The sequence below is a fragment of the Prunus mume genome, linkage group LG7 (assembly GCF_029339155.1).
Source record: "Prunus mume cultivar Tortuosa linkage group LG7, ASM2933915v1, whole genome shotgun sequence".
Lineage (NCBI taxonomy): Eukaryota > Viridiplantae > Streptophyta > Magnoliopsida > Rosales > Rosaceae > Prunus > Prunus mume.
Genome location: NC_142704.1, coordinates 11556964 through 11580666, shown reverse-complemented (window position 1 = coordinate 11580666; position 23703 = coordinate 11556964). Strand labels below are relative to the sequence as shown.

The 23703-nt window shown below is 35.2% G+C and overlaps 2 protein-coding genes across 2 annotated transcripts; both read right to left on the bottom strand.

The window, feature by feature from the left end:
• Nucleotides 1-14705: 14705 nt before the first annotated feature.
• On the bottom strand, nt 14706-16266 carry BZIP60 (basic region/leucine zipper motif 60). Its single transcript, XM_008239672.2, has 2 exons — nt 15663-16266; nt 14706-15347 (listed from the first exon to the last, which is right to left on the bottom strand). Exons 1-2 carry the CDS (start codon nt 16148-16150, stop codon nt 14807-14809), a joined length of 1029 nt encoding a protein of 342 aa, XP_008237894.2. The 5' UTR covers nt 16151-16266; the 3' UTR covers nt 14706-14806.
• A 3061-nt stretch (nt 16267-19327) lies between these two features.
• Nucleotides 19328-23058, bottom strand: BUBR1 (BUB1-related (BUB1: budding uninhibited by benzymidazol 1)). The gene is made up of 12 exons (XM_008239671.2): nt 22779-23058; nt 22329-22565; nt 22179-22238; nt 21848-21992; nt 21562-21719; nt 21400-21481; nt 21244-21310; nt 21122-21176; nt 20236-20416; nt 20058-20143; nt 19724-19801; nt 19328-19645 (listed from the first exon to the last, which is right to left on the bottom strand). Exons 2-12 carry the CDS (start codon nt 22541-22543, stop codon nt 19582-19584), a joined length of 1191 nt encoding a protein of 396 aa, XP_008237893.2. The 5' UTR covers nt 22544-22565; nt 22779-23058; the 3' UTR covers nt 19328-19581.
• Between the last annotated feature and the right edge of the window lie 645 nt (nt 23059-23703).

The window sequence follows — 23703 nt, the reverse complement described above, 5'->3', positions numbered from 1 at the left end:
TTTTTTTTTTTCAATTTGGACTGAATCTATACTCCTTGTGAGAGAGACAGACAGAAAGAGATTTTGTTTAATTTTTCAAATTCTTAATTAATATTTTATTTCAAGTATGCAAAATGTGGGCCCCATAAATGACACGTCATCACTTAACGGATCTTCTAATGACGAAACCACATTGCAACAAATCTTAAATGTGGAGGTACCTCATTTTTTAGAATGTTTTTATACTCTTTAAATGTGGCTGTACTATTTTCGACAGAAAAAAAAAAACAGGAGAATCGCGTATCGCCATGCGGCTATACTATTTTTAACAAAAAAACATAAAACCGAGTATAGCCGTGCGGCTATACAATTTATTTTAACACAAAAAAAACCGAGTATGACCGTACGGCTAGACTATTTTAAACAAAAAAACGGATCCCCCTTGTCCAAAGGAGTATGGCCTTGCGGCTAGACCCTTTTATAAAAATAAAAAAAAAACATAGTATAGCCCTTCGGCTGTACTATTTTAAAAAAAAAATTCAAAAACCAAGTATAGCTGCCTCCGACTATTTTTATTTTATTTTTAAGAATAGAAAAAACCGCTCTACCTCTTTTTTTTTTTTTTTTTTTTGTTAAGATGAATTGTCAATACATTTAGCTCTGAGACCTCTTCATCCAACAGTTACTAAAAGGAAATATTAATTAAATCAACAGATCCCAAGAGTCCCAAGGCCCAAGGACCATCTTTTGACAATTACACATATATTTTTACTTAGTTTTTCAATTTGGGGTGAATCTGAGCTCCTAGAGAGAGAGAGAGAGAGACAGAGAGATTATGTTTAATTTTTCAAATTCTGAATTAATATTTTATTTCTGGTATGCAAAAATACGGACCCCATAAATAACACGTAATCACTTAACGGATCTTCTAGTGAACCACATTGCAACAAATTTTAACTGTGGAGGTATCTCATTTTTTAGAATGTTTTTATACTCTTAAAATAGAATGTTCTGACAGTATAGCCGCCTAGTTGTATGATTTTTGACAAAAAATAGGAAAGTCGAGTATAGCCGAGCGGCGATACTATTTTTAACCAAAAAAACATAAATACCTAGTATAGCCGGTCAGCTATACTATTTTTTTATTATAACAAAAATCATAAAAACTGAGTATGGTCGTACGGTTAGTCGATTTTAAACAAAAAAAGGGATCCCCCCTATTCCAAAGGAGTATGGCCACGAGCCTAGAATCTTTTTTTTTTTCTTAAAGAACAACAGATAGGCGTGCAGCTGTACTATTTAAAAAAAAAATATTCAAAGACCAAGTATTGCTGCCTCCGACTATTTTTTTTTAAACAGTATAAAAACCGCTCTACCATTTCTTTTATTTTTAAAATTAGAGAATACTGACTTGAATAGATGACAATTCTATTCCGAACTTAATATTTTTTGGTTCAGATGAATTGTTAATACATTGAGGTCTGAGACCTCTTCATCCAATAGTTACTAAAAGGAAATATTAATTAAATCAACAGAGCCCAAGAGCCCCAAGGCCCAAGGACTATCTTTTGACAATTACACATATATATTTACATATTTTTTCAATTTGGGCCGAATCTGAGCTCCTTGAGAGAGAGAGACAGAGACAGAGAGATTATGTTTAATTTTTCAAATTCTGAATTAATATTTTATTTCTGGTATGCAAAAATACGGACCCCATAAATAACACGTAATCACTTAACGGATCTTCTAGTGAACCACATTGCAACAAATTTTAAATGTGGAGGTACCTCATTTTTTAGAATGTTTTTATACTCTTTAAATAGAATGTTCTAACAGTATAGCCGCAATACTACTTTTGGCAAAAAGCAGGAAAAGTACACATATATTTTTACTTATTTTTTCAATTTGGGCTGAATCTGAGCTCCTTGAGAGAGAGATCATGTTTAAATTTTCAAATTCGTAATTAATATTTTATTTCAGGTATGCAAAAATATGGACCCCATAAATGACACGTCATCACTTAACGGATCTTCTAATGACAGAACCACATTGCAACAAATTTGAAATGTGGAGGTACCTCATTTTTTAGAATGTTTTTATACTCTTTAAATGTGGCTGTACTATTTTTGACCAAAAAAAAAAACCGGAGAATCGCGTATAGCCGTGCGGTTAGACTATTTTAAACAAAAAAAGAGATCCCCCCTAGTCCAAAGGAGTATGGCCATGCGGCTAAACCCTTTTTTTTTAAAAAAAATAGTATAGCCGGTCGGCTGTACTATTTTTTTCAAAAAGAATTTCAAAAACCAAGTATAGCTGCCTTTTTTTTTTTTTTTTTGTTAAGATGAATTGTCAATACATTGAGGTCTGAGACCTCTTCATCCAACAGTTAATAAAAGGAAATATTAATTAAGTCAACAGATCCCAAGAGCCCCAAGGCCCAAGGACCATCTTTTCACAATTGCATATATATATTTTTACTTTTATTTTCAATTTGGGCTGAATCTATGCTCCCTGTGAGAGAGACAGAGATAGAGAGAGAGATTTTGTTTAATTCATCAAATTCTTAATTAATATTTTATTTCAAGTATGCAAAAACATAGGCCCCATAAATGACACGTCATTACCTAACAGATCTTCTAATGACGAAACCACATTGCAACCAATTTTAAATGTGGAGGTACCGCATTTTTTAGAATGTTTTTGTACTCTTTAAATGTGGCTGTACTATTTTTGACACCAAAAAAAAAAAAAAGGAGACTCTCGTATAGCCGTGCAGCTATACTATTTTTAACAAAAAAAAAGCCAAAAACCGAGTATAGCCGTGCGGCTATACAATTTATTTTAACACAAAAAAAAACCGAGTATGACCGTACGGCTAGACTATTTTAAACAAAAAAAGGACCCCCTAGTCCAAAGGAGTATGGCCTTGCGGCTAGACCCTTTTTTCAAAAAAAAAAACATAGTATAGCCGTTCGGCTGTACTATTTTTTCAAAAAAAAAAATTTCAAAAACCAAGTATAGCTGCCTCCGACTATTTTTTTTAAATTTTTTTTAAGAGTAGAAAAAACCGCTCTGCCTTTTTTTTTTTTTGTTCAGATGAATTGTCAATACATTGAGGTCTAAGACCTCTTCATCCAACAGTTATTAAAAGGAAATATTAATTAAATCAATAGATAACAAGAGCCCCAAGGACCATCTTTTGACAATTACACATATATATTTTTACTTTTTTTTTCAATTTGGGCTGAATCTATGCTCCTTGTGAGAGAGACAGAGATAGAGAGAGAGATTTTGTTTAATTTTTCAAATTCTTAATTAATATTTTATTTCAATTATGCAAAAATATAGGCCCCATAAATGACACGTCATCACTTAACGGATCTTCTAATTACGAAACCACATTGCAACAAATTTTAAATGTGGAGGTACCTCATTTTTTAAAATGTTTTTCTACTCTTTAAATGTGGCTGTACTATTTTTGACCAAAAAAAAGAGGAGGATCTCGTATAGCCGTACGGCTATACTATTTTTAACCCAAAAAACCAAAAACCGAGTATAGCCGTGCGGCTATACAATTTATTTTAACACAAAAAAAACCGAGTATGACCGTACGGCTAGACTATTTTAAACTAAAAAAGGGATCCCCCTAGTCCAAAGGAGTATGGCCTTGCGGCTAGACCCTTTTTCAAAAAAAAAAAACAGCCGTTCGGCTGTACTATTTTTAAAAAAAATTCAAAAACCAAGTATAACTGCCTCCGACTATTTTTTTTTATTTTTTAAAGAATAGAAAAAACCTCTCTGCCTTTTTTTTTTTTTTTTTTTGTTTAGATGAATTGTCAATACATTGAGGTCTAAGACCTCTTCATCCAACAGTTACTAAAAGGAAACACTAATTAAGTCAACAGATCCCAAGAGCCCCAAGGCCCAAGGACCATCTTTTGACAATTACACATATATATTTTTACTTTTTTTTTCAATTTGGGCTGAATCTATGCTCCTTGTGAGAGAGACAGGGATAGAGAGAGATTTTGTTTAATTTTTCAAATTCTTAATTAATATTTTATTTCAAGTATGCAAAAATATAGGCCCCATAAATGACACGTCATCACTTAACGGATCTTCTAATGACGAAACCACATTGCAACAAATTTTAAATGTGGAGGTACCTCATTTTTTAGAATGTTTTTGTACTCTTTAAATGTGGCTGTACTATTTTTGACCAAACCAAAAAAAAAAAAAAAAACAGGAGAATCTAGCATAGCCGCGCGGCTATACTATTTTTAACAAAAAAACCTAAAACCGAGTTTAGCCAATTTATTTTAACACAAAAAAAAAAAAAAAAAAAAAACCGAGTATGAACGTACGGCTAGACTATTTTAAACAAAAAAAGGGATCCCCCTAGTCCAAAGGAGTATGGCCTTGCGGCTAGACCCTTTTTCAAAAAAAATAACACAGTATAGCCGTTCGTGTACTATTTAAAAAAATTCAAAACCAAGTATAGCTGCCTCCGACTATTTTTTTTTATTTTTTTTAAGAATAGAAAAAACCGCTCTGCCTTTTTTTTTTTGTTAAGATGAATTGTCAATACATTGAGGTATGAGACCTCTTCATCCAACAGTTACTAAAAGGAAACATTAATTAAGTCAACAGATCCCAAGAGCCCCAAGGCCCAAGGACCATCTTTTGACAATTACACATATATATTTTTACTTTTTTTTCTTCAATTTGGGCTGAATCTATGCTCCTTGTGAGAGAGACAGAGATAGAGAGAGAGAGAGAGAGATTTTGTTTAATTTTTCAAATTCTTAATTAATATTTTATTTCAAGTATGCAAAAATATAGGCTCCATAAATGACACGTCATCACTTAACGGATCTTCTAATGACGAAACCACATTGCAACAAATTTTAAATGTGGAGGTACCTCATTTTTTAGAATGTTTTTGTACTCTTTAAATGTGGCCGTACTATTTTTGACCAAACCAAAAAAAAAAAAAAAAACAGGAGAATCTCGTATAGCCGTGCGGCTATACTATTTCTAACAGAAAAAACCAAAAACCGAGTATAGCCGTGCGCCTATACAATTCATTTTAACACAAAAAAAACCGAGTATGACCGTTCGGCTAGACTATTTTAAACCAAAAAGGGGATCCCCCTAGTCCACAGGAGTATGCCCTTGCGGCTACACCCTTTTTTTAAAAAAAAAAAACATAGTATAGCCCTTCGGCTGTACCATTTTTTAAAAAAAAAAATTTCAAAAACCAAGTATAGCTGCCTCCGACAATTTTATTTTATTTTTCTTTAAGAATAGAAAAAACCGCTCTACCTCTTTTTTTTGTTCAGATGAATTGTCAATACATTGAGGTCTGAGACCTCTTCATCCAACAGTTACTAAAAGGAAATATTAATTAAATCAACAGATAACAAGAGCCCCAAGGACCATCTTTTGACAATCACACATATATATTTTTACTTTTTTTTTCAATTTGGGCTGAATCTATGCTCCTTGTGAGAGAGACAGAGATAGAGAGAGAGATTTTGTTTAATTTTTCAAATTCTTAATTTATATTTTATTTCAAGTATGCTAAAATATAGGCCCCATAAATTACACGTCATCACTTAACGGTTCTTCTAATGAAGGAACCACATTGCAACAAATTTTAAATGTGGAGGTACCTCATTGTTTAGAATGTTTTTGTACTCTTTAAATGTGGCTATACTATTTTTGACCAAAAAAAAAACAAAAACAGGAGAATCTCGTATAGCCGTGCGGCTATACTATTTCTAACAGAAAAAACCAAAAACCGAGTATAGCCGTGCGGCTATACAATTCATTTTAACACAAAAGAAAACCGTGTATGACCGTACGGCTAGACTATTTTAAACAAAAAAGGGGATCCCACTAGTCCAAAGGAGTATGGCCTTGCGGCTAGACACTTTAAAAAAAAAAAACATAATATAGCCCTTCGGCTGTACTATTTTTTAAAAAAAAAATTCAAAAACCAAGTATAGCTGCCTCAGACTATTTTTATTTTTATTTTTTAACAATAGAAAAAACCGCTCTACCTTTTTTTTTTGTTCAGATGAATTGTCAATACATTGAGGTCTGAGACCTCTTCATCCAACAGTTACTAAAAGGAAATATTAATTAAGTGAACAGATCCCAAGAGCCCCAAGGCCCAAGGAACATCTTTTGACAATTACAGATATATATTTTTACTTTTTTTTTCAATTTGGGCTGAATCTATGCTCCTTGTGAGAGAGACAAAGATAGAGAGAGAGATTTTGTTTAATTTTTCAAATTCTTAATTAATATTTTATTTCAAGTATGCAAAAATATAGGCCCCATAAATGACACGTCATCACTTAACAGATCTTCTAATGACGAAACCACATTGCAACAAATTTTAAATGTGGAGGTACCTCATTTTTTAGAATGTTTTTGTACTCTTTAAATGTGGCTGCACTATTTTTGACCAAAAAAAAAAAAAAACAGGAGAATCTTGTATAGCCGTGCGGCTATACTATTTTTAACAACAAAAACCAAAAACCGAGTATAGCCGTGCGCCTATAGAATTCATTTTAACACAAAAAAAAAACCGAGTATGACCGTACGGCTAGACTATTTTAAACCAAAAAGGGATCCCCCCAGTCCAAAGGAGTATGGCCTTACGGCTAGACCCTTTTTAAATAAAAAATAGTATAGCCCTTCCACTATTTTTTTAAAAAAATTTCAAAAACCAAGTATAGCTGCGTCCGACAATTTTTTTTTTTTTTTTTAAGAATAGAAAAAACCGCTCTGCCTTTTTGTTTTTGTTCAGATGAATTGTCAATACATTGAGGTCTGAGACCTCTTCATCCAACAATTACTAAAAGGAAATATTAATTAAATCAACAGATAACAAGAGCCCCAAGGACCATCTTTTGACAATTACACATATATATTTTTACTTTTTTTTTCAATTTGAGCTGAATCTATGCTCCTTGTGAGAGAGACAGAGATAGAGAGAGAGAGAGATTTTGTTTAATTTTTCAAATTCTTAATTTATATTTTATTTCAAGTATGCAAAAATATAGGCCCCATAAATGACACGTCATCACTTAATGGTTCTTCTAATGACGGAACCACATTGCAACAAATTTTAAATGTGGAGGTACCTCATTTTTTAGAATGTTTTTGTACTCTTTAAATGTAGCTGTACTATTTTTGACCACAAAAAAAAAAACAGGAGACTATCGTATAGCCGTGCGGCTATACTATTTTTAACAAAAAAACCCAAAAACCGTGTATAGCCGTGCGCCTATACAATTCATTTTAACACAAAAAAAAAACCGAGTATGACCGTACGGCTAGACTATTTTAAACCAAAAAGGGGATCCCCCTAGTCCACAGGAGTATGGCCTTGCGGCTACACCCTTTTTAAAAAAAAAACATAGTATAGCCCTTCGGCTGTACTATTTTTTTAAAAAAAAATTTCAAAAACCAAGTATAGCTGCCTCCGACTATTTTTTTTTTTTTTTTTTAAGAATAGAAAAAACCGCTCTGCCTTTTTTTTTTTTTGTTCAGATGAATTGTCAATACATTGAGGTCTGAGACCTCTTCATCCAACAATTACTAAAAGGAAATATTAATTAAATCAACAGATAACAAGAGCCCCAAGGACCATCTTTTGACAATTACACATATATATTTTTACTTTTTTTTTCAATTTGGGCTGAATCTATGCTCCTTGTGAGAGAGATAGAGATAGAGAGAGAGAGAGATTTTGTTTAATTTTTCAAATTCTTAATTTATATTTTATTTCAAGTATGCAAAAATATAGGCCCCATAAATGACACGTCATCACTTAACGGTTCTTCTAATGACGGAACCACATTGCAACAAATTTTAAATGTGGAGGTACCTCATTTTTTAAAATATTTTTGTACTCTTTAAATGTGGCTATACTATTTTTGACCCAAAAAAAAAACAAAAACAGGAGAATCTTGTATAGCCGTGCGGCCATACTATTTCTGACAAAAAAAACCAAAAACCGCGTATAGCCGTGTGGCTATACAATTCATTTTAACACAAAAGAAAACCGAGTATGACCGTACGGCTAGACTATTTTAAACAAAAAAGGGGATCCCCCTAGTCCAAAGGAGTATGGCCTTGCGGCTAGACACTTTAAAAAAAAAAAACATAATATAGCCCTTCGGCTGTACTATTTAAAAAAAAAATTCAAAAACCAAGTATAGCTGCCTCAGACTATTTTTATTTTTATTTTTTAACAATAGAAAAAACCGCTCTACCTTTTTTTTTTGTTCAGATGAATTGTCAATACATTGAGGTCTGAGACCTCTTCATCCAACAGTTACTAAAAGGAAATATTAATTAAGTCAACAGATCCCAAGAGCCCCAAGGCCCAAGGACCATCTTTTGACAATTACAGATATATATTTTTACTTTTTTTTTCAATTTGGGCTGAATCTATGCTCCTTGTGAGAGAGACAAAGATAGAGAGAGAGAGATTTTGTTTAATTTTTCAAATTCTTAATTAATATTTTATTTCAAGTATGCAAAAATATAGGCCCCATAAATGACACGTCATTAGTTAACGGATCTTCTAATGACGAAACCACATTGCAACAAATTTTAAATGTGGAGGTACCTCATTTTTTAGAATGTTTTTGTACTCTTTAAATGTGGCTGTACTATTTTTTACCAAAAGAAAAAAAAAACAGGAGAATCTGGTATAGCCGTGCGGCTATACTATTTTTAACAAAAAAAACCAAAAACCGAGTATAGCCGTGCGCCTATACAATTCATTTTAACACAAAAAAAAAACCGAGTATGACCGTACGGCTAGACTATTTTAAACCGAAAAGGGGATCCCCCTAGTCCAAAGGAGTATGGCCTTGCGGCTAGACCCTTTTTTCAAATAAAAACATAGTATAGCCCTTCGGCGGTACTATTTTTTAAAAAAAAAATTTCAACAACCAAGTATAGCTGCCTCCGACAATTTTTTATTTTTTTTTTCTTTAAGAATAGAAAAAACCGCTCTACCTTTTTTTTTTGTTCAGATGAATTGTCACTACATTGAGGTCTGAGACCTCTTCATCCAACAGTTACTAAAAGGAAATATTAATTAAGTCAACAGATCCCAAGAGCCCCAAGGCCCAAGGACCATCTTTTGACAATTACACATATATATTTTTACTTTTTTTTTTCAATTTGGGCTGAATCTATGCTCCTTGTGAGAGAGACAGAGATACAGAGAGAGATTTTGTTTAATTTTTCCAATTCTTAATTAATATTTTATTTCAAGTATGCAAAAATATAGGCCCCATAAATGACACGTCATCACTTAACGGATCTTCTAATGATGAAACCACATTGCAACAAATTTTAAATGTGGAGGTACCTCATTTTTTAGAATGTTTTTGTACTCTTTAAATGTGGCTGTACTATTTTTGACAAAAAGAAAAAGAAAAAAAAAAGGAAAAAAAAAAGGAGAATCTCGTATAGCCGTGCGGCTATAATATTTTTAACAAAAAAAAACAAAAACCGAGTATAGCCGTGCGGCTATACAATTTATTTTAACACAAAAAAAAACCGAGTATGACCGTACGGCTAGACTATTTTAAACAAAAAAAGGGATCCCCCTAGGCCAAAGGAGTATGGCCTTGCGGCTAGACCCTTTTTTCAAAAAAAAACATAGTATAGCCCTTCGGCTGTACTATTTTTTTTTAAAAAAATTTCAACAACCAAGTATAGCTGCCTCCGACAATTTTTTTTTTTTTTTTCTTTAAGAATAGAAAAAACCGCTCTACCTTCTTTTTTGTTCAGATGAATTGTCACTACATTGAGGTCTGAGACCTCTTCATCCAACAGTTACTAAAAGGAAATATTAATTAAGTCAACAGATCCCAAGAGCCCCAAGGCCCAAGGATCATCTTTTGACAATTACACATATATATTTTTACTTTTTTTTTCAATTTGGGCTGAATCTATGCTCCTTGTGAGAGAGACAGAGATAGAGAGAGAGAGATTTTGTTTAATTTTTCAAATTCTTAATTAATATTTTATTTCAAGTATGCAAAAATATAGGCCCCATAAATGACACGTCATCACTTAACGGATCTTCTAATGACGAAACCACATAGCAACAAATTTTAAATGTGGAGGTACCTCATTTTTTAGAATGTTTTTGTACTCTTTAAATGTGGCTGTACTATTTTTGACAAAAAAAAAAACAGGAGAATCTCGTATAGCCGTGCGGCTATACTATTTTTAACAAAAAAAACCTAAAACCGAGTATAGCCAATTTATTTTAACACACAAAAAAAAACCGAGTATGACCGTACGGCTAGACTATTTTAAACAAAAAAAAGGGATCCCCCTAGTCCACAGGAGTATGGCCTTGCGGCTAGACCCTTTTCAAAAAAAAGAGTATAGCCGTTCTGTACTATTTTAAAAAAAAATCAAAAACCAAGTATAGCTGCCTCCGACTTTTTATTTTTTATTTTTTTTAAGAATAGAAAAAACCGCTTTGCCTTTTTTTTTTTTTTTTGTTCAGATGAATTTTCAATACATTGAGGTCTGAGACCTCTTCATCCAACAGTTACTAAAAGGAAATATTAATTAAATCAACATATCCCAAGAGCCCCAAGGCCCAAGGACCATCTTTTGACAATTACACATATATATTTTTACTTTTTTTTTTCAATTTGGGCTGAATCTATGCTCCTTGTGAGAGAGACAGAGATAGAGAGAGAGATTCTGTTTAATTTTTCAAATTCTTAATTAATATTTTATTTCAAGTATGCAAAAATATAGGCCCCATAAGTGACATGTCATCACTTAACGGATCTTCTAATGACGAAACCACATTGCAACAAATTTTAAATGTGGAGGTACCTCATTTTTTAGAATGTTTTTGTACTCTTTAAATGTGGCTGTACTATTTTTGACCAAAAAAAAAAACAGGAGAATCTTGTATAGCCGTTCGGCTATACTATTTTTAACAAAAAAACCTAAAACCGAGTATAGCCAATTTATTTTAGGGAGTTTCACTAAAACACCCCAAATGGAGGTTGAAATTATAAAAAAACCCAACACCCAAAACACTTTATAAACACACCCAAAACCCATCATTATACACACTCAAAACCCATTTATAAACACACCCAAAAAGTTGACTTTGGGGTTGATTTTGGGTGTATTTCTATGTTTAAATAGTGCTTGGGTTTTTTTATAAATACATGTCTAGGATTGGGTTTATTTATAAATTTGTATTTATTTTAACACAAAAAAAAAAAAAAAAAAACCGAGTATGACCGTACGGCTAGACTATTTTAAACAAAAAAAGGGATCCCCCTAGTCCAAAGGACTATGGCCTTGCGGCTAGACCCTTTTTTCAAAAAAAAAACATAGTATAGCCGTTCGGCTGTACTATTTTTATAAATAAAAAATTCAAAAACCAAGTATAGCTGCCTCCGACTTTTTTTTTTTTTTTAAGAATAGAAAAAACTGCTCTACCTTTTTTGACTTGGATAGATGACAATGCTATTCCAAATTGTATATTTTTTTGGTTCAAACAAATTGTCAATACATTGAGGTCGGAGACCTCTTCATCCAACAGTTACTAAAAGGAAATATTAATTAAATCAACTGAGCCCCAAGGCCTAAAGGCCCATCTTTTGACAATTAAATATATTTATTTATTACCCGATTATATATCCAAACCCATATCAAGATGAGACCCAACTTTTCCTCCACTAATCCTATATCCTATTAAGTGTTTCTAAAGTGTGGGTGGTTATAAACCATGAAATGTAACAACTCCCTTCCAACGTGGGACTAAATAAAACTGTATTTTCCTATATAAACTCTACAGTTGCGGCTGTACTCTTTAAGTAATACTAAGAGTAATTTATAAAACGTAATAATCTTTCAATTTGATTCTAGAAGTCGACAAGAAAATTGAATGGTGGAAAAAAAAAAAAAAAAATTACAACATATGGCACTCTATGTTTTGGATGCATTGATTTGTGTAGATCATGAAAGATATTTCTTAAGCCAACTTCAAAGTAGGGGTTTCTTAAGATCATGCTTAATGAGCATCAGCAATTTCTCTCATTAGGTGCTTGTCTAATAAATTATCAAGTCCAATAGCGGGGTGGTTTTGATTATATGAATATAGGCGTTATTAACATAACCTTTAAGTTTAGCCAACTGTAAGATCTCACCTTTTCAACTTGGGTAAAATGCTTTTCCTTGTTACCTGATATCCAAATTATCCAATAATTCCTGATAAGTTGTTTACCAGAAAACATACCTGAGTTTGGGTTGGGAACTGGAACTGGTGGTCAGGACTACAGCAGTTCTACTTGAGTTTAGGAACTTTTGCTTTGTGTTTAGCTGCTATATTTACATATAGTGCTTTGTTAATTTTGTAACGCCGGGAACAGGCTTTTCATGAACTTATTATGGGACTTTACTGGTCTGACCTTATTTTTGAATTTTAAACAAATTTTTAGGCAGTTCTGTTTTAGAGAATTTTACACCAGCAGCACTATTACAAATCTGACCCATTTTGACAATTGAAAAAAAAAAAAAAACTTACTTAAAAGGTAAAAGGAAAGAAACACTGCCATTTTTTACTGTGTAAAAATCCTTTGAGGAAGTAACATATGTGCAAATTCTTTCACAACCCAATTTTTAGTGTATATATGAGTTTGTTTTTATTTGAAGTTTGTTGAAGCTATTGTATTTTCTTCTATGATATCGATGTCTTGGTTTGTCATACTGTCTTCTGTTGATTTCTTTTTTTCGGGTGCTCTTTCACTTGGACAGCGAGCATACGCTTTCGAGGCTGAATTTGCTTTACTACTTAGAATAACTCACAAATATGGGAAATCTGGAGCTCAGGTTATCTTTTCGATGGATGCTTTGGAGCATATCACTTCATGCAGGGCAGTCAAATTTCTCTTAAGTGCTGCTTTCTGTCCTTGAGATGGGTTGGCACTAAGCGTCAAAGAGATGTTCCTGTGGATATCAATAAGCAGAGGATGGTTATAACTCCTATTCTTAGATTAGTGTTTTCTCTGTTGTCATTGGTTATAAAGGAAGCTTTTGAAATTTCTGGTAATGTTGTCCTAGAATGTTGATTTTATCATGGCATGCTTCATCTACTAGACACAATTTTACCTGCTGAAATCCATTCAAAGTACCTTGCAATTGTGATGTTGGAATCGAAGAAATAACAACGTAGTAGCGAAATTGTTTTTATTTCTTGAGAAGGCTTGAAACAAATAATAACTATTTCTAATGCTGTATTTTAAGTTGCAGGTCCTGTCAAATAATAACTCCATTAAAATTCATCCTAAGAGCAAAATTCAATGCACCCTCACTTGTTCGAAACCCCGAAAGAATAGTATTCCAAGAAACTATATCAGTATAACAGTCTCAAAGATAAGTAAGGCACAATCAAACTGTCCAGCTTTAGTGTACATACTCATCACGAAGCAAACCCAGAAGAAACTGCGAACCCGTGAATTTGGCATCCGGGTTTGGGGTCCCCTTGACAGGCCTTGATAGCAAGGGTAACGGTAACTTCATCGATGTTATGAGACAAATGTAGTTGAAGTTGCTTACTGAACATGTCAAGGGCTCTAAGTGGAAGGTTTCTGTGCAAGTAGTTGAGCATAGAGCGGTTAGTTGAGGCTGCATTTGGTTGGGGATTTTGGTTGAACGGTTGGTGCTCATGTCTGAATGAATGGTGGTAACAGCAGCTAGCATACCGTTGGTTGGGTATTTGTTGGACGGTTTTGAAATTCAGTTGGCGGATAATCATGAGAAACGAACAAACCCCCAATTCAGTCGTCGATGGGTAGTGTCGGTTCGAGACAACGAGCTTTAGTTAGGAATTTTAGGGCACGGGTTCGATCCCCAGCTTCCAAAGCTTCTTTCCCAATTTTGAAGCATTTCAAGGCATCGTCTTTGTTTCCGTCCATATCAAAAACTTGGTTTTTTGGGCCTTGCTGAACTTATACGTGTTAGTTATATTATTTTGAGGTTTTTTTGCAGGTATAAAGAATCGTAAAAGAGATGAGGTTGCATACAATGAGCCAAGGCAGTTCATGTTGTAATGGCACACAATACAAGAGGGGTTGGACGACCCCTTGGAATGACGGAATATTGGTTGTGGACTCCACCGGCGACCCCTTGGGTGCACGCCAAGTGCTCGACGGACGTCCTTCCTCCTCTGGCCTTCATTGCGCAACACTCTACTGCTGCGCACAAGCTTTTTTTTTTTAAAAAAGCTTTTGGTACAGAGACACAAAAACGAGAACAACCCAAAACAGGCCAGCAACCTAGAAAGCTAAAGCCTCAAGGAGTTAAGGCTCTACTCTACCAGATACAACATGGAAAATGATCACACACAAAAAAAAGTAGTAGTAAAATGCATACGGAGATAATAAGGCAAGCACAAATGCTGCTTGATTGCATGAACTTTCGGGTCAAACGAATTATATCTTAATATGCCGCCAATACAATCCAGCTAAATATTGGTTATCCCTACTCCATCTTGCATAGGAAAAATAGATAAAGAAATCAGTTACAAACCCCCACCAAATGGTTGTCTGATGATTCCTATAGACATTTGCATCTGAATTTGCATAACTCGTAAAGCAACAACTTGTAGATAATGAGCACATTGTAAATCAATCAAGAAGAAATACAAAAATCATAGTTGGAGGATTTCCATATCATAGTGCAAAACCATTATTCATAGACAAAAGGGAAAACAAAAATAAATAAATAATCCAACCAACCAACCTTAAGTTGCTAACATTAGAAGCGGGAGAGCAAAGCTCACATAAGAACCCAATAAACAAGGAAATCGACTAGGTTTCATCTTTGTCCTCGAAGCTTTGCATCTCCTACTTTTAGAAAAACATCGGAGCACCGAATGTTGAAACATCTTACTTGCTGCCCCTCTTGGCCTTAGATCCACACTTTCTAGATCTTTGTTTGCCGTCACGTTGTTCAGTGGATTTCTTAGTCCGGCCATCAGAATTAGAGGCAGAGCAACGAGGCACATGATGTCCAGGCACCGAAGCAGGGAACCCAACAGCAGGAGTTCCAACAAGAGCACAGCAGACTCCTGCTTCGTGGCCAAAACACCATGTCCATGCCCATAAGCATTGTTCATCTGCAAACCGAGGCGTAAAGCGTGATTCTCAGCGTAGCAGCACTGGAGCAAACGCCCCAGTCTCCTGCATTCGCCTTCCAAATACTTGCTCTTCATCTCCAGATCCCTCACATACATCTTTTTCCTCTCCCTTGATCTCACCGCTGCATCCTTGTTTCTCAGCTGCCTGGAATAATCCAAACCACATTCACTACTATCATATCACATCGTAATTATTATTATTTCCCCAACAATTTATTTATCTATTTTAGGCCCTTTGCCTAAAACATATTTCACTTCATCTCTCATTAAAGGATTCAATAAACCAGACTTGTTATGCAAATAATAATCATTCTCTCATAAAATTATTTACACAACCACAGTAATTAAAAATATAAATAAATTAACAATATGCATGCTCTGATTTTAATTTTAATAAATGTTCAAAACCCTAAAACGAAGATTTACAATTAATAAATAATAAATAACAAATTAATGGTACCTTCTCCTTTTCTTGGAGATAGGATCGTCGGCGTCGGCGTCGGCGTCAGCAGTGTCATCGTCATCGTCATCGTCATCGTTGAGCGGGGATCGGTCGAGTTTCTCCTTCACGGAGTCGGCGGAGGCGTTGGAACCGGCATCGCTGGAAGGCGAGTCGACGAGTATATCCGCCAAAAACTTCTCATAAAATTCAGCATTAGTGGGCTCCGCCGAATCCGGAACAACCTGGTTGCCGTTGACATCGTCGTCTTTCATGAGAATGGTCTCGATCTCGCCGATCCAATCCGGGGATGAGTTAGAGGGAGCATCCTCCACCATTGATGATGGTGACCGTGATGGCGAAGATGAACCAGTCGCCGTGACGACTGGATTTTCCAACTCCAACACATCCTCCAAGATATTTGAGCCGTCGAACAAAAAATCCCAATCGATTTCTCCGATTATGTCATTCTCACTGTCCAGAAATCCAACATCTCCTTCCAATTCCATAAGCAAAATAAATATCTACAAAAATCTAATTCGAAGTCGAATTCTAACCTAGAGGATACGAGGACACTGGAGGAGGGCTATATTGAATAATGGCATAGACGACCATCTAGATATTTAGTTGGTGTTTACTTTTCCTGGAAACGCGTCGTCTGCTCTGCGCCAATCAGACTCAGACTCTTGGTGAGCAAGGAAACGCAAGAAGGACACGTGTGATGATGATCTTGAGCCACATAGGATTTGCCGTGGTGAAATCATCGGACCAATAGTATCTCGCCAGCTAGGCAATCCGAGAGCTCTTTCGATTACACGAGGGATCCTTTCGCCATGTCAGATGTCACTCACCTTATAAAATTTGAAAAATATAGCACCGGCCCTAGATGGAAAGACTCATTTTGAGCGCAAAAAAAAGAAAAAGAATGAGTCATCTTTATGACTCGTGTAGGGTTTACCGAGTCATCTTCTAATTAGTCATTCTCGTGTTAAATTGTGATTTGTTCATAAGAGTTTAAAAGTCCATGTCTATTTAGTCAGAATTATAAGAAGTTTAAAAGTCTTTAGTGGACTTTTTTTTTTTTTTTTTCAATTGTATAAAAATTTGGGTACTAGAATACAACGACAACTTTAAAGGTTTTTTAGGTTTTAGACATAAAAAAATTTCACTTTTGGAAAAAGCCAAAGCTTTTTCAAAAAAGACAAAAAAACCACTCAACTTTCAAATCAAAGACATGCAAATGTATTGGATTCCTTAGGAAATCTAAAAATAAATAAGGGCATTTTTGTCCATTTTTGCTTCTTTTAAAATTTTTCTCTCTCCTTTTGCTTTTTCCAAAATGTCCCAAACTTTAATTATATTCGTGTTAAATTGTGATAGTAGTATTACTAACATTATAGTCATAAATACAACAAGGTACTAGAAATCACCTTCCCAATTTGACTATAAGTATACAAAGAAGTACTTTTTTGATTTCATATATTTTCAGAAATCACTTAAGTAACACAAAAGCCAAATTATCATAATCTCTATGCGTATTTGTTGCACAAAAGCCAATTTGACTATAAGCATAGAGTAACACAAAAGCCAAATGATCATAATCACTTTTTATAATTTGACTTGCAGATAAAAATCATGGGTTTTTATGTATAGAAGTTTTCGGATTCGAATAGCCCCTGTAGCAATGCAACTAGGAAATTTTTTGTCATGTGGGCAATGAGTTTTTCATTCAAGGACTAGGCTGTAGCAATGTGACCAGGAAAACCTTAGGCAACCGTCAACAGCAGAGAAACCTCACCTTCATCATCGACGAGAAGGAGCAATTCTCCATTGAATGGTGTTGAGGACCAAAAAGTCATGAGAAACCCAAAGACATTTAAAGCCCTATATAACATATAATGTTGGTCATGCGTTAATCTCAGCAGTATTTTGGGAATTAATTCATTAAATAAATATAGAAATAGTGTGCATGCCATGTCAAACCAATAATACATTTTTCATATGTCAATCAACTACCAAACTCACAACCCAAGTCATATGGTTTACGAGGCTTGCACGAGGAATTGTGGTGTGGAAGGTTACGAAGGTCCACAAGGCCACAGAAGCTCTTGGATAATGAAGATTTCGGGCTAGCTACTTGGGTGCACTAAAGTCCAAGTCCATTGCTTGGAGTTCTCTAATATGGGTGAGCAAATGAGATATCCTTCAAGCACTCCCTATTACCCTTTGGAAACAAGCCAATTCTGACACCTCACTTTACCCACTGGAAATATTCATTTTCCAATGCCTAGCTTTGCCTGTTGGAAATAATAATGTCTCAATGCATCCTTTTACACGTTGGAAATAGAATGGTTTCATCTCCTCCTTTTACCCCATTGGAAATAAAGGAAAGCCCTTGCCTTCTATAAATTAGAAGCCATGATAGAAGTAGAAAACAACATCTCTTGGTTGCTTAAACACCCCAACAACCATCAGACCACCTTTCCTTCCTCCCTTCGGCTGCAGCAAGCATTCCAACGGTCATCCCAACCATTCCTTAGCTATCACAACTATTCTTCTACTTTTTTAGCCTTGAAATCCTTCATCTTCCCTATAAAGCCTCACCAAGCATAACTTCAAGCTTTTCCTTCCTTCTCATACCCTTCCAAGCTATAAACACCATAGCCTTCAAGCCTCAAGCTTTTCCTTCCATCATCCTCTCTTGAAACTTTTAAATCACCATAGCCACACAAACAACAAGTTCTTAACACCCAAACTCAAGCCTATCCACACCAAACCAAGCACATGCATTCTTATTTGCTAAACTTGCGGGTCTTTAGCTCTTACACTTCAAGCTCTCATGCCAAGCTCGCACAATCTCGGTTCAACATCATCAAGTCATCTTCAATCATGCAAAAGCACGACCAAGCATTTGTCAAGCTACTGGAAATCTACTCAAGCCACCCATCCTTTATCTTCATCTCTCTCTCTCTCTCTCTCTCTCTCTCTCTCTCTCTCTCTCTCTCACACACACACACACACAAAAAGCTCCATCCCAAAATGAAACACCCATCCTCTCAAACTAAGTTGAAACCATAGTCATTACCTTTTTGGTAAGAAAACACAGACATCACACGCTCTTCGTCTAGCTGCCGAAACACCCAAAATCTCAAGCCTTAATCCTTTCTTATGCTCATTTTCTCTTAGCTCCCACGCCGTAAGCCTCTCATGCCAAGCCTAGTAGTATCTTGATTCACCAAAGCAAACTCTCATGCCCAGCCTGTGCAACATCAATGCACCATCTCCAACTCTTCCTCTAGCTGTCGGAAACAACACAAAACACTCAGCAGCTAGTAAAAGAACAAAGTACTCCCTTGGAATTTGCTTCTCCCTTAGGATGCTTTGGGCCTAGTTCTCGTTAACTCGGAAAAAGGCAATGAAGGCAATGAATGATAGTTATTTTAATTTACTTTTTTGAGTAGAATACCTAACATGCCCTAAATTTTTCTTTCTTTCGAACTCTTCAAATAAGACATCAGTGAAAGAAAAAACATGTATGCATGAAAACAGATAAAATAATTTAATCATTAGTTCGAGGTTTCTTTATCAAGCATTGAGGTACATTTTTACAAACTGTATATGAAGTGAGAATTTATTTGTCAACGGTGAAAGGAAAGGTTGTATTTTTGGCAGACTGAAATAAGAAATTCTAAAGCAGATTAAAAGGTGCTCTCTTTGCATACACAAACAGTATCATAAACATAAAAACTCTGTCAAACAAACATATATCACAGGCCATGAGACTGTTTGCCAAAGACTTTCTCAACCTTGAAAAGTAAACACAATCTTAACGTATCCAACTTGAAATTGAAATTCCTAAGCATGTGTAATGCTTTAGAGATAAAGCGTCGATGAAAGAATGTATCACGCAACACTGCTACAAGCAAAATGTTTTTTGCTGTCATCTAGGAAGGCTGTTGGAAGGGAAATTGCGTAAGGGGTCCTCCCGCAACAAATCCGTTTCCCTGCCACAAAGCAACAAAAGCAAATGCTTCTTAGCAATTGAAACGAACAGCTTATCAGATTCAAACCAGTTCTCTTACCTTTTGAGAGCTCGCTCTTCCTCCTGTCGAAGCTGCAAGGCTGAAGATTTGGCACTCTCAACATTCTTTCTATGTGTCCTGGTAACAAAACTGTAACAAGTCAACAAACTGATAATAGACCATAAAAGATTGACTTGCAACCTCCACGTTTGAAAGAGCTTTTAATCAAGAGTTTGGGAACTAAAATGCAGTACCACAGAACAAAAGCTGCTCTAGATTGTTGGAACAACTTAACATGACTTTCGGTTTTTAAAAGAGTACCCAAAATGGGATTAAAAAAAACTTCGAAAAAAAACTAATGGTTGAACTTATAGAAGTCTGTCACATTACTCACTCTTCACATTCTTCATCAACAAAAACCTCAATACAGGCACTACTAGCACCTGCTCCTCCAGTTCTAGATCCAGGTCTCTGTGGAATCTGAAAGAATTAATCCAAGTTTACGGTTGGATAACTCACTGTGAGGATATCAAAGTATCAACTATATATTGGAGCAGGGGAGAGGAGGAAACCTTGTATGATCTCCACTTGGTAGGGATTGCATTATTTTCTTTGTTTCTCTCTGCCCTAGGTCCAAGGCTGTGCCAAGAATTCACATCTGGCTTTGACACGTCTGAATGGTGATGAGAGCCAATATCAGCAGAATTTGAATCCTTATAAATGTTAATGTTAATTGGAGCCAGAACACGATCCCTATAAAACCAGGGCAACATAAGATCTCATGCACCAGTTTGCTAACAGGTCATCAACACAATAGCATGTCCGCAGGCAAAACAAAGTATGTGCATATATTCACTATAATCCTCTGAAGGGAAGAAGATTGATAAAAAGAAGAACAAGAAAGAGAGATGACTATGGAATGTACAGAGTCGTGAATAATACAAAGCACAACAAAGCAAAAGGAAGTTTATATGTCCAGAGATAAAAATTGTGAAATAAGTTATGAAAATGGAAAATTTAAATAACCAGAAAAGCTAAATAGATACTTAATTGATCTGTCACATAGTTGTACAAAGTTATCTATTGCAAAAATATAAATCATGTTATGATTAATTAATGGCATGAAGATGTGTTCAAAATCACTTTCGTTGTACATTACAGAAACCAAACAAAGAAAGCTGAGTTTCTATGCTATGCTATGCGCATTACTATCAATTTCCATTCTCAAGAAAAAGAAACTTATTAAAACTAAAAACCCATTAACCACCTTCTTTTCAAATCTAATTGCTTGTGCAAAAATTGGCATATTGAACTGATAATGAACATACAGCTTATTTGGGTTTACAGGATACATTAACAAGTTCTTGAGGTTCATTACAGGCCAGTCAAATACTTTTACTCAGAATACTCCAACCAACCTAGAGAAAATAAAGCATTTAAAATACTATATATGCTCACCCTTTTGCCTTTGAATCCTTCCTAGAAAGATCAGAGCTGTCCAAAGTCTGCATTCCTGCAACATGGCGAGGACATAAATAATGCACTAATATAATAATCCAAAAAATAGCAAGGAAACTTACTATTTTCTCCCCTGGAAAGGACAGTTCCAAAGCTTCGGATGGGTAAGCGTTTCTCCGTTGAATCCTCCTACAAGTTCAATAAGATTGAACAGTAAATGGCTTGCAGAAAACAAAACTATAATATGTCCTGCATTAACAGTAAATGGGTTTGCACACCTCTGAAGCTTTTGGTCTGCTCATTGAGCGAGCAATAAATTTCCTATATGCATCCTTCAATTTTTCTATGGGGAGAGCATTCCTGTAAAGTGGAATAGTTAATGCAGGCCTACAATGTGTAAGAAACATGAGAAGGAGATACCAAAATCAACATAAGGTAACCTGGAAATTCCAAGATTAAATATTTCATTGGCAGCTTTCATCTTGTTCTTGGATTCCATGACCAAAGCATATGATATGTAGAACACGGAATGTATCTTCCCAATTTCATTTGCATCGAGGAAACTGTATATGACTTGAGCATCCGCACAATTTTCAGCCTGCAGAACCAATTTCAATCGCAACGTTACTTATTAGACAATTGAGGATCTGAAACTTGCACCTACAAGTGGTAGAACTAAAAACAAACTAATCTTAGATATGAATATGGGAAAGAAAAAGAACTCACATATTCCAACCAGACTTTGAGATAGCGGAGATCATCCTTGTAACGGTCTGAATGCCAAAATGTACGCACACATTGCTCGTACATCACAACCAACCCTGAGCAATCTCCACCAGGTGGAAATGCTTCCTGAACCCACTTGATACACCTTTAAGAGAGAGACAGAGAAATTTAAGGAAAATATAAAGGACTGTCTCAAACAAGAACAAAAAATCCTACATCTTTTTTTTTTTTTCTGCAACAAGAACCCATTTACGAAATCGAAAATATGGAAATGAAATTATTCATAAAATTGAAAATTGAAAGTAGAGAGTAGTCAGTCAGTAGTACTCACTCAAGCCATGGGTGGAGAGGGTCTTCTCCTTTATACTCGTCAATCGCTTGAATCAATCGCCTAATGAGGATTAAATTTTAAAAAAAATTAAGCTAAACAGGCACACGCATAGAAAAGCATATAAAGATTTGAACTTTGAAGAAGGAAGACCTTCGTTGGTCAAAGAGGGACTTCTTGATGTCATTGTCGTTGTGAGCTTTGAGAGCGTCGTTTAAGATGGCGATTTTGCGGCCTCTCTTCAGGGGCCTTACATTTTCCTTAAACAGCTCCCACTCGTTTCCCGTCTCTCGCTTCGATGCTAGAAACTCCGTCTCTGGATCCAACATCTCTACTTTCTCTATCTCTGTTCCAATATCCGCCATCATCACTCACCCAGTTGCTGGGTCACTGCATAATTTTTAAAATTAATGTAGATAAATAAATAAAACTTCAAAATCCATTGCCTAAAGAAGGGTTTAATCTTGACGAAAAAAAAAAAAAACCGCTCCTCTTTCTCACCGGGACATAATCAAAATTATTTCAGTAATAATTTCATGCTTGGTTTCACAAATTTCAACAGTCACGGAAAATGGAGGAATTTTCGTGAAACGTGAAGCTTACCTGCGGACAGGCCAAAAAGGAATCCAACCAAAACTCAGGAGTGAAAGATCTGAGAAAAGAGAGAAGAGTGAAGTATCGGACTTTCCGGGAGTGGATGACGACTTGAAACCTCTCGATGGCGGAAGAAAGGATGAGCTTAGATTAGAGATTGATAGGGGCGGGGGGCTGGAAGCCTGAAGAATGTGTGTATGTGTGTGTTTTATTTTTTATTTGTTAATTTGAACTTTGAATAATTTTATGACCGTTTAAATTGAAAGTTCAAATCCTATACCTCTATCCCGCTCCAACGCTCGATGCCTTTTCTTATGTCTACGGGAGGTCCGTTTTGGTAAACTGCCCTTGGTTAGGTCAAATGTCAAAACATAATGTTCTCTATTGGTTTGGTTCGGGGGAAGCTTTCCTCCAAACCAAATCATAAGGTCCCATTTAGTTCATGTAACGAATTTGAGGGGAAATCATTTTTCATATCATTTCCCAAGAGATGGGAAATAGAAGATTCTTTTCTCACGTTTGGTAATGTTATAAAAGTAACCGAGAGATATCACTTTATTTCTTTTTCCATGTTTGTTTTGAGTATGAATGAAAAATAAAATTTGTATAAATTTTCAATTATACCCATATTAAATCCAAAAAAAAAAAAAGGCATTTAATGATATATTGTAATTCTAAATTGTTAATGGGGACAAAATGATTATGAAAAATGTTTATTTAATATTTGCTCATTTTCCCAAATTTTCCCATGAGGAGGGAAAACAAAACCCAAGTTGGGAGGATGGCTTTACTTTCCCCCCTATTTTCTCATAGGCCAGGCAACAATTTTCCATGTATGGACTTACCAAACATGAGAAAGCAATTGATTTCTCATCCCCAAGTCTCCTTTCCCATGAACCAAACATGGCCTAAAAGGATCTTCCCAAGGAATGGG